This window comes from Falco punctatus (genome assembly GCF_963210335.1).
Source record: "Falco punctatus genome assembly, chromosome: 2".
Lineage (NCBI taxonomy): Eukaryota > Metazoa > Chordata > Aves > Falconiformes > Falconidae > Falco > Falco punctatus.
The window spans coordinates 69433733-69453273 of record NC_137581.1 but is presented as its reverse complement, the minus strand read 5'-3'; the positions used below and the strand labels follow the sequence as shown (position 1 = coordinate 69453273).

General features: G+C 44.1%; 1 protein-coding gene across 2 annotated transcripts in view; it reads left to right on the top strand.

Annotated features, from left to right (window-relative positions):
- NPAS2 (neuronal PAS domain protein 2) overlaps positions 1-19541 on the top strand; it is a 168781-nt gene that overhangs the window by 140075 nt on the left and 9165 nt on the right. For both annotated transcript variants that reach the window (XM_080377286.1, XM_080377287.1), the window contains exons 8-16: positions 2447-2565; positions 4960-5042; positions 5944-6050; positions 7251-7398; positions 7996-8077; positions 8780-8921; positions 9642-9748; positions 9936-10010; positions 15902-16048. In XM_080377286.1, coding sequence (XP_080233412.1) covers positions 2447-2565; positions 4960-5042; positions 5944-6050; positions 7251-7398; positions 7996-8077; positions 8780-8921; positions 9642-9748; positions 9936-10010; positions 15902-16048 — 1010 coding nt within the window. The remainder of the gene's footprint in view (positions 1-2446; positions 2566-4959; positions 5043-5943; positions 6051-7250; positions 7399-7995; positions 8078-8779; positions 8922-9641; positions 9749-9935; positions 10011-15901; positions 16049-19541) is intronic.

Below are 19541 nucleotides of genomic sequence, written 5' to 3'. Positions count from 1 at the left end.
AGATGGAACAGTAGCTGTTGCAAGACAGGATGACTTTCAGCCTGGCCAGCTCTGTCTCATCTCCTTGGGCTTATTCTTTCACTGCCACTTAAGTTCAACATGCCCAAATGTTGTGATGAAATCCCAAACTTACTACACAGCTGTCCTGTACCATAATTATTACCCTTTTAGTATTGCATTTACCTCTTGGAAATACAATTCTCTTTTGTAAGTGCCACATTCAGGGATGTATTCTGCTGCCTTCTGGGAATGCATCTAAGGCTCATGGCTGTTTACATCAAACAGCTGAAGTAAAAAAGCCATCTGGTCTTTTTGATGCGACTTGGTCTCCGCTCGGTCTCCACTTTCTTCTGCAACTGGTGTCATTTGCAAGCCCAGGGCTTCACTAACTACATTAACTTATCATACCTGTACTTCAGAGGCTCGAATGTACTTCTTAAATTTTCATATCTTAGAGCCCATCCTGCAATCATTTGCTACTGCACTTGGCTATTACAGAGAGAAACGGCCCCGTTGAGTACAAATGTGACAACATATTAGCTTGGAAGTATGTTTTTACAATGCCCTTAATGTGGGTTTATAGCAATCCCATTCATTTTTAAACAGGACTGGCTACAGAAATTGACAGACTTGCACAAAACAATCATACCAAAGAGGAACCAGTAACTCTTTACTCAGGCTTCTCCTGCCTCCTGTAGCTCCTAATTCTTTCTTCTTTTTTACCACCTCTTGTATTAATAATCCCACAGAAGCCCACATATATGCACATAACCCCAGGAGCAGAACGGGAATACATATTCCTAAGAAGTCCCCAGAGCAAGTGTGCTTTGCTGGTAAAAAGGAGGAGAATTTTGCCCGTATTTTTATCTCATCTCACTAACCAGCCAGCCATGCCCTCCAGGCTCAGCTGCAAGAGAGGGCTGTAATCTCTGTGGATGTTCCCATCTGTGCTGCCTTCTCAGATGAGGAATCTTTCTTCCCCTTTTTGGTGCGATATAGATTGTGCACACAGTGACCTAGACCAGTTAATCACAGGTGTGAATTCTCTTCAGAGTACTTATTTTTCTGTCTCATACCCTGTTATCCTTGTTATCAGCTATGTATTGTTATTCTAAGGCTTTTAATAGGTTGAACTGGGTTCCAAAAGCTCATGTGGTAAATTGAGACTTCTTCCATCTCTACAATTTGTACTCGGGAACTAAAGCCCAGAGCAGAGGCACCTCAAAATAAAAATTGCCAGTTATCTCCTCCCCAGATAGAGAAGCGAAAACTCTTCATTTTCACAGGAATGGACATGCTTATTCCTGCTTTGTCCTGCGCAAGACTATAGGAAACTTCATGAAGTTGCATATAGCCGCCAAATAGTAAGGAAAGATGGTTTCATATTAGCATTAATCCCTGTTAGCATTAGATTAACTCATATTGCTGCACTCTGGCTCCTAGATGGGACCTTCTCGGCCCCCAGGGAAGGAAGATGGCTGGGAAAGGCAAGAGTCCGCGGGGCCAGCCCAGTTCCCACTGCAGCTTAGCACACAGTTTTCTTTCACTGCTGTGGGAGGAGGATTACTATCTCTAAACAGCTCGAATTTGGATGGAGAATTTGCATGATGTCATTCTAACATGGGACTGTGGGCTAGCTTAAGGCAACACATTCTTTTGGCAATGCATCTCTGTTGCAGGAGGTGCCAGTGGGCTCTCAAAGCTACACAAGAGCCATGCAATCATGAAAGATGCAGATAAAAAAACCATTCACAAAATCCGTAGCCACATGGCATCCAGCTTTTCCCTCTACCCAGTGTTTCAGGACACAGCAGGCCATCTGTAGGCTCACCAGAGATGCCCAGTTCTGGAAGCCAGTGCCATACATGGTGTCCTCTTTGCTCTTCTTTAAAACAAGGAGAACTTGAGCACACTGGGGACGGTTCTCCTTAGACGCAGAAGAGGAAGGTGCATTTCAGCAGCTGAGAATCACAAGCAGCCCCCTGCTACCTCGATGAAGCCTGGCTGGCCGTGGGCCCAGGTGTTTAGCCACAATGACTTGATAAACTCTCTGCAGCTCCCTCCCTTGCCAATGTTTTTTTTCACTGCCTCATGGAAGTTAGGACACTAGGCATGCTACAGCATATATTTTTTCTTGTGAGTGGTGAAAAAGAGGAATTGGATGCTTGGGGTTTCTTTCCAGAAAGCTGGTTTATGCTCTGTAATAAGGTTTGGCCTTATTTTTATCAGGATTAACCTATAAGATTCATACTTGAAGTTAAGCTCTGATGTCTTTCTGCCTAACATGACTGACTTGGGTTTAAATATATGCATATCAGCTTTAAAAGCTTTTAGAGCACTTCTCTGAATAAAATTAGTATTAGTACACTTCAAATGTGCAAAATATTCAGAGAGAATAAATCTCATATGAGGCATGACTCTGGATCCTGTTTTTTTCCCTACCTAGTGCCTAACTCCACTTGCAATGGCTTTGACGAGGCTGTCCCAAGGGCTTACAGAACATCTCCAGGAAAGCAGATCTGCTTTGTTGCTACTGTTCGTTTGGCAACGCCTCAGTTTTTAAAGGTAAGTGTGTACCCTGGGTCCCATTCATTTCAGAGCTTCTCAAAACACTTTCAGACGGGGTGACAATGCAAAGTTCTTCGTTTTGCTAATTGAATGGATTACAGATATCACATTTCATGCATAAAAATCTAGTGAAGAGGATTATCAGTGTCAGCCGGGATCTGCAGAGGCAGTGTCACTTCTGCCCCCCTTGCATGGGAAATGGAAACCTTCTTTGTGTTAGGGATTGCAGAGTCACTTTGAAATTGGGCTCTCTGTTGCTGCTTTCTGTTCCTGCAATGGGACAGTGTACAGACGGCCACCAGCACTTTCACCTGTGTCCCTCAGTGTCTTTGGGTGATCGCTGCTAGTTTCCCTCCTCCCCAAAGCCTGGTGGTAAGATAGCCACTTGTGGGAATGAAGATAGACCACCCAACCTTGTGCCTGGCACTGCGCTTCCCTGATTAACAAATACGAGCTGCCGCATCAGGTGTCCCATCCTCAGAGGTTAAGAGAATTGAGACCTAGGCGGTATGAAATCACTGCTCCCTTGTCCTGGCTCCAGTATTTCTCTGGGACTTGCAGGGCACTCTCAAGTGACTCATGGCCCCAGCAGGCAAGTACAGTCCCTTCTGGGTAAGTGAGGACACTTCCCATAAATCTTAACCACAGGAATCATGTTGGCAGTAGGGGCTGGAGTTAAGGTTCTCTGGGAACTCTGAAAGCAAATTCCCTTGCCTTTTGGGTAGCTAACATCTCAACATAAACAGGGAAACGAAATGGGCTGCACATGGCAATGAGGTGCCCAGTGTTAGCGAGGAAGCAGCTGCTGAACAACCTGGAGAAAGTGTTAAATGCCACAAAATCCTAGACAGCAATCTCTTCAGTTCACCTGAGTGACTCACTTAACCCCCGCTCTTGACTTCCTCCTCTAAAATGAGGCAAAAATATTGCTCTGACTGGCTAAGTCAGGCAGAACCAGCATTTTGGTTGCACACAGCAATGTTTGCATGTTGCGCCTTGGATTTTAGAGTACGTTCTTGGCACCAACATGGATTTTGGTGTAAACTAGAGAGGGAGAGAGGGAGGAATCTGAGGCTTTAGAGAGGGAGGAATCTGAGGCTCTTTGCCTCTGTACAGCCAGCAAATTGAATCAGTTTTGTGAGTGTTGATATGTATCAAAGAAATGCTTGATGGCAGCACACCTCAGCTTGTCCTCTGGTCCCAAGAGGGTTTAAAACATTGGTGGTCTGAAAGACTTCTCTCCCCAAGAGGGCCAGCAGAGAGAGAAGCGGCAGTGGAGATGATGGGAGGGTGTCGCTGAGCACTTGCATGACGCAGGGACACATGGCACCAAGGAGCAGAGGGACAGCAGCATTGGGGGCCAGTGGGCAGGCTGTCCTTATCAGTGGTGATGGAGACCCTCCTGCAGCAGAGACATGGGGGACGCAGTAACCCTGGACGCCACCAAATCCTGAGCACTGATGCTGGGAAGTCCCAGGCCAGAGGTCTCCAGGCTGACTCTAGGCAGCTCATGGAGCTGGAGTTTCCCCTGCAAACTGTCTGTGAAAGAGAAGTCAGCAGAGGGGAGCTGCGAGCAGGCTGGGAGCCAGATATGGGGCACGTGGCCAGCCTCAGACCATGCACAGCCATGCACCGTGGTGCCGTCCTTCCTGCCCTTCCCACCTCCACCCAACCACTAATCACTGCCAACTGCCTCCTGATCCTTATCCTTTGGGGCAAGGATGCCCTGCCTCACAGACAGCCCTGTGTCCTGCCTCCTGTAATTCACTCATCATTCTCATGAGCACCGAGGGCTACGGTGAGTCTGAAAGGCCAGCTTCTTCACTGCGGGAGTGCAGCGCAAGGCAAAACCACTGCCCTTCACCCACCTGGCGGGCCCTGTGCAGGCTGCCTGCTTGAAAAGCCATTTACTCCTCCACAGCTGTTGAGCAGAAAGGACAGCATCCCCCTTTCTCAAAGAGGGCTCAGAGGGCAAACATCCAAAGGGGCCAGGCAAGGGCACTGGCTATATTTAGTAATTTAAAGAGAGTGAGGAAAGACATGGCAAACCCAGGTGGGACCGAGCACAGGCTGGATGCTGGGAAGGGGCATTGCTTCTCGGGGCCACAGGCAGCACAGCCATTGCACCCAGGCACAAAGCCATAAATGCTGTGGCACCCCAAGGAACAGCCTCAGCTCTTAAGCCCATGTGCATCACAAGTTCTTCTCCTCAACTCCTGCAAAAATGTTGGCATTGATAAACACAATAGATCGCTCTCTGGAATTGCCAGGAAACGTGTGAATCCTCTGTTTTCTCCTCTTACACACCGTGTATTTATAGCTCACGAAAGCTAGATGAAGCAGAGGAATGAAGCTGCAACTCTCAGTAAGTCAGTTTTCTTCACCATACAGGAGATGTGCATCGTGGAAGAACCTCTAGAGGAATTCACATCAAGACACAGTCTGGAGTGGAAATTTTTATTCCTGGATCACAGGTTGGTGACAAGAAAAGCACTCCTGGTTATGTGTGGTGCTCATCTACTGCTATTTTTGTGAGCGCAATTATTTCAAATAGCATTCCATTTCATGTCTAAGTCACATGAACAGGAGGGTTGCCACTGAAATTCCTACAAAAGCTGATGTTGACTATTTTACATTTATTTTTGCATTTATTTTTATCAGTCTTTGAAGTTTCTCAGGAAAAATTTGAGATTAGTTTGTTCTTGTTTCCTTTAAAATATCAGTGGACCAAAGTCTGTCACATGGCAAAATGATCTAATTATTATACAGCTGCAGAAATCATTCTTTCCAGATCCAGCCGTTGACTATGTGTAATTCCCACTGAGTTACAGAGGGAAAGTCTATGCTGGCCTGAGACAACCGTGCCAGCAAAGGTACAAAGCAACTGCCTCAGCATGCCACAGAGTAGTTCTGCAGGCACCCAGAGGGAAGCGGCACAGATGATCTCCCCTCCTACCCACCCAGCCCTGGCAGACGGTGGCTTCCTATCGCCTCACCATGCGTATTCCCCTGTGCAGGGACTGCAGGAGCCATAGTAGAGCCCCTGACCAAGGAACGGCCAGGGAATGGCTCCCTCACACAGCCGGTTCCTCTGTGAAGGTCCCTGAGAAGCTGAGTTGCTTTCCATAACCACACTTTCCCTGGAAAGATGGGGTCATCATAGGCTTGTCCTGGAGGGACAGTGCCCACCAGCACTGCCATGCCCAGCCGGGCATCCCAGGCATAAAGTGGGGAAAGTCAGGATCTGGTCCCGTGGGGTGGATAACTGTGTACCAACGAGCGAGAGCAGATCTGGATTTTTTGCATATCCACGTCAACATGCAGAAATGCTTGTTTTGTGGTTTATGAATTCACTTACATTGTGCCTAACCGCAGAGCACCGCCGATTATAGGATACTTGCCTTTTGAAGTGCTGGGTACTTCTGGCTACGACTATTACCATATAGATGACCTAGAGCTGCTAGCAAGGTGCCATGAACACTGTGAGTATCACATGGCCCAGGTTCCTGTGGAGTCACTGGGACATCTCTTTTCAGTGCAATGTAGTTTCAGTTAAAATTGGTTTAAACTTGGGAGGGGAGGTTTGACCCTTACCTCACGCCTGTATGTTTTAGCGGAGTTGTAGCAGACTGGGGGCACTGCAGCTGATCGGCATCTGAGCCAGACTTATTAAGCTCTGAAAAATACAATTTTTACCTTCTGTATCCCCAAAAGCAGTCAACAAGACTCACTGGATGGATAAAATATGCCAGATTAGACCCCTGCTTTATTAGTAAAGAATATGCAGGAATAGTTCAAGCAACCTCAGAGGAGATCTTATTTTATAAAATTCTTGAGGCTTGTTTACCCTAATGTTGTTCACCATGTATTTGGGATTACCTGTGATTATTTAAATGTAGTCTATTAAAATTTAATTGAAAAACTCTTCCGCTAAGTAAAGAAAATGGGGCAATGCTTTTCAAATATTTCCTTGCAGAACTGGCTGAACATCTCAGCTTACCACCTCTGGGTGTCCTGAAAATATCCTGTCAACATTAGTTTTGATATTTTAATAAAATATAGAAAGGTGAAATATGTGCATGTTTGGGAACACCTTGAAATCACCGGGGATGAAAAGCAGAGATTAATTTTGTCGGTGAATCTTTAAAACCTTCAATACACCCCAGTTTATTGCAGGTTGAATGCTTGCCAGTCTGGGAATTTTCTTTCCGTTTCAAATTATTTTTGTCATTGCACAACGTTATCTCCTATACTCACTTCATTCTGAATCCATCTGCACACAATACTCATCTTTTCAAGCATTTTTATCCTTGTACTTTTCTGCTATAGAATGTAAGATGGTAACTTAGAAATTAATCCCAGATGCCTAATTAAGCAGTATGTGATCAGCACATAAACCAGAGTAAGATCTATGTTTAAATTGTAGCAGACACTAATGCATTAGTGTCCACACTTAAGGTTTATTGTACTGTATAGGAATGTACCACTCGAAGTGTCAGAAGAAGGTACCTGCTGATCTTTGTACCATAAGACTGACAGAACCACTCACTCAAAAGGTGCCTAGACTCCTGTCTCCCTTGAGAACTGATGGGGCCACAGATATTTTTGTCACTCTTTTCACATTTCATGTCATTTTCACGTTGGAAATTGCTCTACAAGCTGTGTGTATTTTCTGCTGACAGTGATGCAGTTTGGCAAGGGGAAGTCGTGCTGCTATCGGTTTCTGACCAAAGGACAGCAGTGGATCTGGCTCCAGACCCATTACTATATCACCTACCACCAGTGGAACTCCAAGCCAGAGTTCATTGTGTGCACACACATGGTGGTAAGGTATGGAAAATCTTATCAATGGACGGGGACATAAAGGACAGTAAGATAAGGGCATCCTCATGACTGCCAGCAATTATCTCTTAAAAACATAATGTCTTTTACATAACAAAAAAATTAAGCCTGAACTCTCTGAAGAAAATATGTTCATTGTTGAAAAATTATCAGAATAAACCTTACTTTATGCTAAGCTTGATTTCTCAATCATGAGTTTAGGGGCAGACAAACTTAACGTTTTTCCATTTCGTGCAAACAGAGAGAGTAGACAGGTCCCTTAACTATTCCCTTCCTCTAATCCTTATGTTGTCTTTAAAGAGATGTGTGGAAGCTTTCCAATGAAGTCATAAAGTAGTTGTAGGATGTGAACTTGACCTTTATATATACTTCTTTAATATAGTTCTTGACTTCAAGAAGATAGGAACAGAGGAAAACCTGAAACTTAAAACAGTCTCTCAAAGGTTATTCAGAAGCATTTGACTTCAGTGATTTTTCAGCTGTTACAATAATATGTTCCTTTGCTTGCTTAAGGCATACTTTAGGAAATATAAACATACCACGTTGATATTGTTGACATAACATAGAATTTTATTTTCCATTCAGTTATGCAGATGTTCGGGTGGAAAGGAGGCAGGAGATGGGCTTGGAAGAAGTGTCCTCAGAGGTTGTGTCCTCAGCACTAAAGGTACAATGAGAAAAGCTTTTTTTCATTATTATATGTAGTAATCACAACCTTCTTCCTTTATTACCATCACCAAAGACTCCGGCATTGTCCTTCTGGGTGGATCCCCTTGACTTCAGAATTCATTGCTCACTTGAATAATTTTAACGTAAATCGGGTAAGATCATGAAAAGATAAACCTGGGGATCATTAAAAGCCACAAATCAAGTGGAACATGGGCAGGAGCAATGTGAGATATCTCCACCTTTCCTTGGCAAGGTACTACAGTTTAAAGATTCATTTGGACATGTTCTGGCAACCAGCCTCCTTGGCTGCATCTCAGTGATCTGCTGAGGGAAGAAAGAAAAGCTCCTCCTCAGAGCACGGCCGAGTGTCTCACAGAGGTTGCAGCTGCTGTCACATCCAACTGAACACAGAAGAAAGATTCAGAAAAACATCTGAAGGCACAAAATTACTATGGCAGCAGCTTGCTATTTATTTCCAATTCAGTGATAGCTCCCTGTACAATGCAGTAGTTAGATGCTGTTTGGAAGGGACATTGACACCTGTGCCTAGGTCTTCTGCTGGCCTACCTGGGATTAGTTCTGCTCAAGCCATTTTAGGCCAGCCAAAGAACCGGGTGTGCAGCCATTGCTAGTTGCATTTCAATATGTTTTTACCCCGACAGATGCAATAGCTCTTCCCTTTTTTGGGGGGTTGTTTTAGGACAATGGTGCCAGCTTGGATCCTGAACAGCACTTTAATGCACTTGATATTGGTGCCTCAATCCTCAGCGCTAGTCGGACACCCTCAGTATCATCCAGGAGCTCACCAAAATCTTCCCACACACCCAAGTCGGACCCAGCATGTGAGTGGCATTTCTGGGTTACTGCGTTATTTTTAATTTAGCCAAGTTAACAGAATGTGTGCCTATATACCGCAGTTGCTGATTTAACAGTTATTTATGAGGTATAGATGATACGTGTTTGTCATTGACAATGAAGTGCATAATCTGAAATGGTAACATACAAGACACAAGGTTCTAGTGCAGCCACATATACACTGGAAAATGAGTAGCAGGACTAGCCGTGCGACCTGCTGCCTCAATCTGTTGTGAAAATGAGGATGTCTGTCTTCAGATTTGCGGGCATCAGCCTGAGCAATATGAGGCCCCTCTACACTTAGATGAGTAATAATGGTCTCATCAAGACTCAGAATGCTCCAGCCTTGAGTTGGGCACACCTTATACACTCTTTCTCTGCCTTGGTCTGGAAGAAAAGCCAATGAGTGAATCTAAATTTGCAGTTATTTGGCCCATATGAAGGGAGTTCCAGCTGGTTTAGAACAGCTCTTCGGTTCTGTTGCTCTGTTCATTGGAGCACAGATCCATAATCTGTCTCATTTACTTTTATCTTTGCCCAGATCCTCCTTATCAGTTTAATTTTACTGCCATTGTAGTCAACAAGAACAGCCTTGGCTCCTGCTGGAATTTAGCCAGGCCATAATAATTTCTAGCTAGGTGTCATTGTAATACTTCAAATGGGGATGATCTGTAGTGTGTGAGAACTCACCAGTACTTTTCTTGCAGCTACACCAACAAAGCTGATTGCAGAGTCTAACACTCCATTGCCAAGAACACCGAGCACACAGCAGGATTTATCCATGCACAGGCTCAGTCAACCTACTGCTCTTCAGGTAACTTCACACCGAGTCATCAAAATAAGCAGACGGTGTAAAGCATGTGCCACATATGCAGCTTAGCAATTCAAAACGACTTACACAAAAGCCATGGCATTAGAAGAAACCTAAAATTTAAAGGAGCCAAACTGATAAATAAAGTTGTTTTGGTTTGTTTTTAACCTAGGTTTCTTTGCTTTCTCAGCCTCCATGTGAGCTTCTCCCACAGCAGCTGCTGCCTCAAGCAACTCTGCAAAATCAGCCTGCACCTCTGGCACAGGTTGGTTGGGGATCTGGAAGTGGAATAGGTCACTTGCTTATCTCCTGGTATTTTCTGGGTTTGGAGCTTTTACGCTACCTCTTTAGTGGCTAAAATCTCCAAATCTACCAGCTCTCAAATGCTTAAAATACTGTGGAAAAGTAATCTGAGTTGTAAATGTGTGTGTTTAAACATGTATCTGCATACAGGTATTCAGAGCAGAAGCCCAGGTACACATAGGTTCAGGTGCACACACACATCTATTTCACAGGAGAACAACAAACAGATGTAGAAAGAGTTTTCAATTTTGCTTCTACAGAATCACGTTCCACCAAAATCAAAGTCACAATGAGAATTAAAACCAAAAACTAACAAAGACACCCAGTCCTCCTAAAAGCACCTTTGTTTGACTATGCTGATGTGGAACTAACCAGCAGCAAAGGACGCACCAGTTCAACAAAACCCATTTTGTGAGTGTGCCATTAATGGTCAGGATACTGCTGGAGACAAATTCCTTCAGTGAAATCTATCAGCCCGTATCCCAAAGGTGGGTGATGGCCAAAAAGCCACCTCAGTGTTCCATTTGCAGTAGATCTTGAAGGAGGAAATTTGAGTATCGTGTTCCCATCACATTGTTTCTATCCTCTGGTCATGCTGTGATGATACACCTCATTATCCTCTGAATTTAGAAATGACAGAGTATTCCTAGACCTAGGCTGCTTGTACCATTAGTACCCTGTACTCCTTCACAAGATCCCAGGGTTTCTTCCTGTAGCATATAAAACATCCAAAGGCCTAAGGATCTCTGCTTTAAAGTAACAAATTCTCATTTATCTTCTATGTTTAATATTCTTTTCACGACTCCACACCAGCATGCAGCAAAGAAAAAGCATATCAATTATCTGCTCTGAGCATTCATTTTCTTTTACAGATATTTCTTTCTGTTATTCATTAATGCACTTCCAAACATCAATTAGTTTATTTATTATAAACCCGCACGTGTTTTGTTTGACATTTTTCTACCTCCCTTTCTTCTCTATCAAAGCTCTTTGTGAAGAGATATTTTCCAGTCGTTTATTGAGAGCCTTGCTGCCTTGCCCCTTCCCAGTAAAACGCTCTTACTGGCACACCAACTCCATTTCTTTTCCACCACATCAGAGCACCGTCCAGTCACACAGACACTGGTTAAGCCTCTTCGGGCCAGTTAAACCTCTGTGAAAGGAGAAGGGCTGACTGGAGTCTGAACGCATAGCCAGCCCTCTGGCAGCCCTCTTCTCAAATGGCAGCAGAATCACAGCAATGCTCCTGGCGAAGCTCCAGATGGAGCTCGATGTGGAGCAGGGAAATAACGCCAGGACGCTGCAGCCCAGGTTGCTGATGCTCACACTCCACAGTGATACTCCTGGGAAAAGTACCAAATCTCCACACACTTGGGTGATTTTCATAAACTGTTATGAAATTTATGAACCTATTCTGTACTTCCTACCTTAAAATAATAAACATGTCAGCCTACAGCAAGATAATCCGTTACTTAAAAGACAAGGTGCCTGCAGCACTAAGCGAGACAGGGACGAAATCCAGGTACGCATGCTTCCCCCCACGAACACTTCCTTGGTTTCCTGGTTGAACGTTTCACGGCAGTTTAGTGGCAGAACACAAGCTCGTGCTTTTAGAAATAGCGTGACCAGGCGCCCCACTGCCAGCCCAGAGCAGGAGCTGCACAGGCTGCTCCCCGCTGCCTTTCTGCCGCTCGCCCTCAGCTGATGGTGACCGATGGCAGGGGCTGAAAGGCAGAGTGCCGAGCCTGGCCACGCTGATGGGCGTCCTCGCAGCTAACGTTCATCTACGGGGCAGCAGCAGAGAGGAAGGACATTTTAAGCAGCCACAACCACGTCTGCAGCAAGCAGCTAGCTGCCGCCTCAGGCACCATCTGCTTGAACTTTGATTAGTTTTATTTCAAGCAAAGGCTGTGATGGTTCTGTCTCCGCCAAAATGCAATTTTAGCTTCTGCCGTGTTTGTCTGAATGAACAGACAGCACAGTACTAGATGTCGCCTGAATGTAAATGGTTTACGTTAAACCAAGTGCTCCCTATTAGAATATTTGTTTGTTTGCCTTCCTCATTGTAATAAATTAAAATCCCCTACAACACAGCGGTTGTTGATGACTGAATAATAATTAGCACTAATAATCCATTTGGGATTGCGCAGGTGTTATTCAGAAGACAGAAAGAATGAACAAGTTGTTCGGTGAGCTGCAAAACTAATGAAACCCATTTTCCCAGGGGCTGCGCCTTGCAAGGCCGGTGCACGGACCCAGCCTTTCCCGCAAGAGGAAAGGCTTTGCTCAGCTAAAGCTTTCCTGAAATTATAGCACCCTGCTAATTTTGAGACACTCACAACTTTGTTGCATGTCTCTAGCATTGGCCAGAAGGATTCAAAGTTGGAAGGCAGGTGGAAAAGAAAGGTTTAAAAGAAACTACAGAGCTAAAAAATAAATAGGGTCTCTCTTCTTTACTTCTTTTTTCTATTGTCATGGAACTTGCAGGAACAGGATGTTTTTGGTGTGTCCATCTTTTTGTTCATCACATTTGAAGTGAAGGACCATCCTGACAGATACAGGGGCCGTAAGTCTCCTCCCCTGGCTGCAGCCCCCTCATCACCTAGAGAGAGAGGGAGTGAACCTGGGACCCTGGGATGGCACCCAGTGAAAAGAAACGCCCCTCCGCAGACACAGTCCAGCTGGCCTCTTTCAGGTGTCCATGCTGGTGGAGTCATGACCCACTCCAGTGAAGTGGCCAGTCATGAAGTGCCAGTCCCACTCCCTGGGCTGTACAGCCTGTCTGGACCATCAGCGCCTGTGCACCAAGCCTGTCCCTACCGGAACATCTGCCGACATGATCCCAAAAGCATCACTTTATTATTTAATCGTTTTAAGAAACCAGGCTAAAATTACTGCTGGGTTGTTTCTTTTTTTGTCTGCATTAACAAACCTGGATTAAACTGCTCAATTATAGATAGATATCTCACTGGTGAAGTCTTCCATGCTTGACTGTATCTGGAAAGCCGGCACTTTTCTATGTATAGCTTCTCTGGGGATCCTACAGATGTTTGTAAATACCTAAGTGAGAAGAAAAGCAACTTCATCTGATGCCAGTGACAGAGTTAAAGCAGTGCTTTCTGTGTAACATTTTGAGTTAAGCTCTTTTAATTTATTATACAATTACAGATTTCTCCCCTAATTAGTAAAGCAGTTAATGATCTTGAGATAAATACTCACTGGTGAAGGTCAATTGCTGTTAGCGTTTCATTGTACAAAAACAATAGAAGCTCTGTAATCACAGGGGTCATGGCTAGAGTTATCAACAAATTTGGAGGTTAGAGTGGGAAAGGGAAAAAAGGAAAAGAGAAAGTTCCTTGTCTTCTTCCATAATGGCTTTCACTCTAGTATACCAGCTAATTGTTGTTCTTAACTGTATTAATACAAAAGGCACATGAAAAAGAGAACAAAAAGACAATGCTGGATGAATATGCTAAATATAAGAAGGTGCTGAAAAAAAGTAAGGAATAATAATTTAAAATGTGCCCTTGCATGCAACTCTGCAAAGCAAATTCAAATTCAAAACTAAGACCTGGAAATGGATTTTGTTTCTTATTGAAGTATAAAATGCTTATAAAATTATCTGTTGTAAAATTCCTTACATTTATTAATTGAAGAAATTTGGATTCCTTTTCCGAATTGTCTTCAAGGTGTTCACACATTAATGAAAAGTTTGCCATCCACAAGCCTGGCAGCTAAAATTAAACTTTCGGCTACAATTGGTTTTAATTCTCTTCTGATAAGGACCCTTGTTGAAGACTTAAGAGTAATCCTCACTAACAGAGTTCATATACAGAGAATTAAGTTGCAAGACTTGTCTTCTTAAAAAGTTCTTTTGTACAGACCCAAGTTAAGGCAGGAATTAGCTGCATCTCACCTAAGCAAGCCCTTGCTGCATAGCGTCATCCCACTCCTAAAATCAGGGTACCTGGGACTCCAGAAACGTGGAGTCAGACTACAAGAAGCAGCACCAGACACCCCTTTGAGTCACATGTCCTGGTACCCAAACATCAGAGGTTTCCACTTGTCCGTTCCTTGGGTTAACACTTTAGCCATGGACTAGAAAGAGAGAGACCCTGCTCTGACTTCTCCCCTGTAACACCAACCAGATGTAACACAAACTGCCCTTCAAGAGCTTTGACATCATTTTTCTGCTCTGGGGGAGGACGCGGGTTGCAGATGACAGTGCTGCTGTCTGAAGGCACATGTGCCACGAGTCACAGCACCAGAGGCCAAGTGCTGACGTTAACTCTGCTTGTGCAGACGGAGCAAGCTGTGCATACTCACAGATACCTGCCACCCAGGTGAGCTCTGAGGTCCTCTGCCAGCAGCAGCCACACATGCCACCCTTAGCAGCCCTAAGCAGGGTTGGCCAAGAAACTCCCCTCCACCTTGCCACCACTCTTTGTGCAGTGACATCCCAGATTATGCAGGAAAGCCTCCCTCCACCTGAAAAATAATAATTAAAAAAACCCACTGAAGTTCTCATACTTTCTCACCTAAAGGCCATTTACTTGGAGATTTCAGCTTTGCTAGGGGGAATGTAAAGGTACTTTAACTGGTTGAAACCAAAGTGGTTAGCTGATCCAAATCTGACCTGTCACATTTAGATTTCTCTAAGTAACCAGAAATTTCACTTAACTGTACAGTGTTGCCAGTACCAGAGAGCTCCTTAATTCCCTTCCTGCTACCATTCTTGCTTTCCCATTAAAAAGCAGAAGTGGTGTAAGCCAGTGCACCTCCATGGAGCAGGAAGGCGCCAGCAGCGTGCATCGGTTCACCCACCAGCACAGAGCCACTGGAACAGACAGGAGAATGGGGCACCGTTTTCAAGTCACAGCAGAATTGTTATTTTTCATTTGCCTGGACACTCACAGCATCACATTTTCAGAGAGGTCTTGGATGCCTTGATTACAGAAAAGCTTACAGATGTTTTGAAGTGTTCTTTTTTCCAAAGACTGTTTTTTACTTTTGGAATATAAGCTCATGCAAAGCAAGTATTCCAAAGCCTATTAAAGGAATAATTAACTTTGGTGGACTTTGAATCATATCCAAATAAAAAAACGCCAAATAAAACTAGGAATTTATTGCTGTGTTAGTCTGCTCCACACTTCTTGAATGATTCCACTTTGTGCCAGGTATTGCTGCTACTGGAGGTTGCATTTTCTTCTTGACCCTGATTACTGATCTCCATTTTATATTACTATTTAGAATAGGCTTTCTCCCACTGAGCTGAGCTACTCATTTTACATCATGCATAAGAATAACTCAATGAGTATTCCTTGTAGTTTGACTACTACTCATCTGTAGAAACCTAGAAAATGTTTACTGTGGTCAGCTGCTGTGTGATGCTATAGTAAGTCATCACCAGAATAAGCCACTGCAGCACTGCCATTTCTATGCAGAAAACAGGAAATCATTAGTAAAACACATCTAGAATATACAGTTACGCCACACTAAGGGCTCCAAACTACAGACTAATAAAAACCATGCACTCATTTGCCATCCAATTAAGATGCTCTTGATATTTTAAAGTAGCATACTCTCAAAAACAGTCCTTCTGATAATTCCCTAACAGAACAGGGTCAGTTGTAAGCAGATCACTATAACTGAGGCAATTTAATATATGTGTGTAAAATTGAAAATAGACAAGATTTATCTCTGCTGAGATGTTAGTATATTGCAAACGTCTTTTATTCCTTTGGCTGTGCTTTACAGTCAAGAAACCAATAACTTCTTACAGAACTGTTCTACTGAGGCCTGTTTGTATTATAATGACTCATTTTTACCTCTTTTTTTTTTTTTTTTTCCCAGTTCTCAGCACAGTTCAGCATGTTCCAGACCATCAAGGACCAGCTAGAGCAGCGGACCCGGATCCTGCAGGCCAACATCCGCTGGCAGCAGGAGGAGCTACAGAAGATACAGGAGCAGCTCTGCCTGGTCCAGGACTCCAGCGTACAGGTGTGTAACTGCTGGGAGGGGCAGAGCAAAGCATCTTCTCTCACGTGGCCATCAATAGTGTTGGCAACTTAAAATTAGCTCCAGAGTCTAGGAAATCTGGACATGTGGAAACCAGCTCATCTGAATAAGGATGTTACCCTCTGAAAGCCTCTGGAGTAACCTATGTCAAGAAAGATCGAAGAGCTCTCTGGAAGAAGAGAAGGAAGAAATACCTCAAAGTAGGCATTTCTTCTATATATTTATCCAAATCTATTAAATTTCTTATACATGTTATCTTCTCCTCTTGTTGGGAGAAGCAGAAGAATTTGGGTCATTTACAGTAGCATTTTAATACTTTTATCTACTTAGTCTTCAGACTGAGCAGTTGTAGTAGAAAAATGTTCAAGTTTGCACTTGCCAATGATTATTCTCTACAGTTCATTAACTTCCATCCAGTCACTGCTTGCTTCGCGCTGGCATCCCTCGTGCTCAGTATCCTGTCCGTCCAGCTCCCCTTCAGCCAGCAGCCCTCCTTCAGGCAGTGCTCATCTCTTTCATTCGCTCCCTGTTTTCCTGACCCTACCCCAGCCCAGATACAGAGCACAAGAGATTAATTTCCCTGCCATGTTAAAAAAAACCCAACCTTTGCTGATGTGCATTTTTTCACACCTAGGAGGTGTCTGAATTTGTTCGTCACTGGACCAGCTTAAGCCTTTAGGGCGAAGCTGACTGCGCCTGCCGTTCGTCTGCCTTTGATACCTCCTACACAGACCTAGAATTTACTAAGTACAGTATCTGCTTTTAATTCACCAAGTACAGTATTTGCTTTGTGCCACCCCTTATGTCTACCAAACCTCTGAAAAAATAGCAAGTGCAGTTCAGCGCATCGCAGGTTTCACTTAATGACAAATGGACATACCATCCAGTTTTATGGAAGTTTGCTGAACTCGGGGTGATTACTGCTATGATCCTTATAATTTAACTGCAAATGCCAGGTTAAATGACCCTTGCTAGAAATGTTACATTGGGGACCCACTGTGATTACTGTACTAACAAGGTTTTTTTAGAAGACAAGTTCCGTCACAGAAACAAATGTCTCAGAGAACATCCTAAGCACAGGGTGAAAACCTGGGACCTGCTGAAGTCAGCGGGAATTTTGCTCCCGGCTTCCACAGAAACAGGCTCTCACCCATCATCAGCACCTGTGAAATGCAGTTTCACATATTAAAACAAATTGGGATTGTATGTTTAGGCAATTAAGGGATCAGTGAAGCCAAATTAGAAACTGCCACCTAAGCTGCTGCGTGTGCACCGCTGTAAAACAGCACAGCAATGGTGGGTCCCAAAACCAAGACTCTCTTCCTCGTGCCATATAAGCATAGAAGTAGACCAGGTTTAATTTCAGTGCATTTCTTCCGTTGGTTCTGCACTGACTTTGATTAATGGGAAAGGAAATTCTCACTGCAATTAACTGGCCTTCAGTTCAGAATCGTGTCATGTGTCTGAAAACTATTGTTATTATGAATATCAAGAGACGTGATATTCTCACTTCCTCTCTTTTTAATTGGGTGAAAACCATTACTCTCCCTGGTGACGTCTTCAATAGTCACATACACTCACTGTTTTGTTTTGGGGTTTTTTTTCATAATTCAGGCAAAGATAGAAGATCAGAGCACATACTTAGATGCAGGAAACAGATTTTATTTTTATATAGCTGTCTTCCCTGTGCACTAGGGTGCATTTAATAACCCAAAGATCATGGGACAGATTCTCAAGTATGCTTACGGGGCCTCAAGCAGACAGAAGAGGAGGCCCAGAGGGTAAATGGTGGGTAGTTCTGTACTGCCCACCCCATACCAATTTATAGCTCTGAGTTATACCATTTGGGTGATATCCTCCCCCCTGAAGACTGTACCAGATTAGACCAAGTATTTTCAGATGTGTACAACTTCCATGGTGTCAGTACTGGCCATTTCCCAGCTTAACGCAGATGCAGAACTGAGAGTCGGGGGGTAGAGGGTAGCTTGGAAGCACAGGGGCTGCATAGCTGCCTGAAGGGGCAGTGCTGGATGGGGAGGGCCATCCTCTGCAGTTTGGGTGCCTTTTGGTCTCTACAGAGCAATCAAACAAGGTGTTGAGATGCGAGCGGTCACACTGACTTATGGCCAGGGTCTTTCCCTTCTCCCACTTTCTCTTGGTTTAAAAAAACCCAAAACACAAAGAAATTACAGTGCTGCTGCAGGGGTACAGTGAGACCAGGAATTAGCTTTGTCTTATTTGCTTAGGGACAGCTTAAAAGAAAGCCTCATACTTTTGCATGCAGCACTTTTGTGACTCAGAAGCAGTAAGGAGTAAACTGTTAAATCAGATAATCCAACCACATGCTTTGCCGCACAGATTTCATCATTCAGGGAGCTGGATGCCTGCAGACATTGATCTGTGTCTATTATCAGAGCTACAAAGCACAGTAGCAAACAGGCGCACATTACTATCAAGCATATTTCTGGTCTCTCTAATATTCCACGTAGAAGAGCTGTAAGCATAGGGGAGTGCCGTAGGCTGTCTGAAAAGGGGGAAGTGTTCTCTGGTTTTCCCTCATTAGCAGATTTATTAGCATACCTTCCCCACTGGTTCGCTTCCTTCTACAGAAGTGTATAGGTAGCTCTGTGGAGAGTTAAGCCCGATTTCCATTTCCTTCAGACATCTTCAAAACCGCAGTACGGCAGTCCACCAAGAACACTTTCCTAACCAGCCAGATGTTGAGCACGGTAGTCTGTATCAGAAACTATTTCCAAGCGCCTTGTGGGATGAAAGATGAAACTAGCAGGAGGGCTGTGGGCCCTGAACAAAAGTGTTCAAAACCCCATTAAATCCCCGTTACTGCTTTCCCTGACAAACAAAAGTATGAAGGACAAGAGCAGCAAGTGTAACCTCAGAAGTCTGAAGGATGCTGTGCCTGCTCCAGATTTGAACAGTCTAGCTAATGAATTGTGGACAGGGAGGAAGGCAGAAGGGCTGAGCCTCACCAGCCTGCAAGAACTACAAACGAGACCAGCCACCCATCATTTGCAAATCAGGCTCCCTTCGAAGTCAGTGAATCTCAGCTTCCCAGTGCTGTGCTCCTCATCTTTATGTATTTTACAGAAAGAGAGAGTCTTGATGTCTGTAATGACGAGCCTGAAGGCTATAATCCCCTGATTATCCAAAGGACAGGTAGAGTCAAAGAGACATTTTCCCCATGATGTCTTGCCAGCGTGATTCATCCATTAGCTGTAGGGACCCTCTGTCTTGGAATGAGGGGGCAGCAGTGTCAGATGGGCCCTCCCCTCCCTCAGTACTTTGTTGCATATGTTAACAAGCTGGCCAATTAAAAAATATTTGTAAGATGCTTCACTGACCTCGCAGTCCGCAAAATCAGCCACAAGATATGTCATTACCAGCAATGCAGTTAGGGAGCTGCTAATTTCTCTACTTGGATTTGCTCAGACTGGGAAAGATTGCATTCTCTATTAAG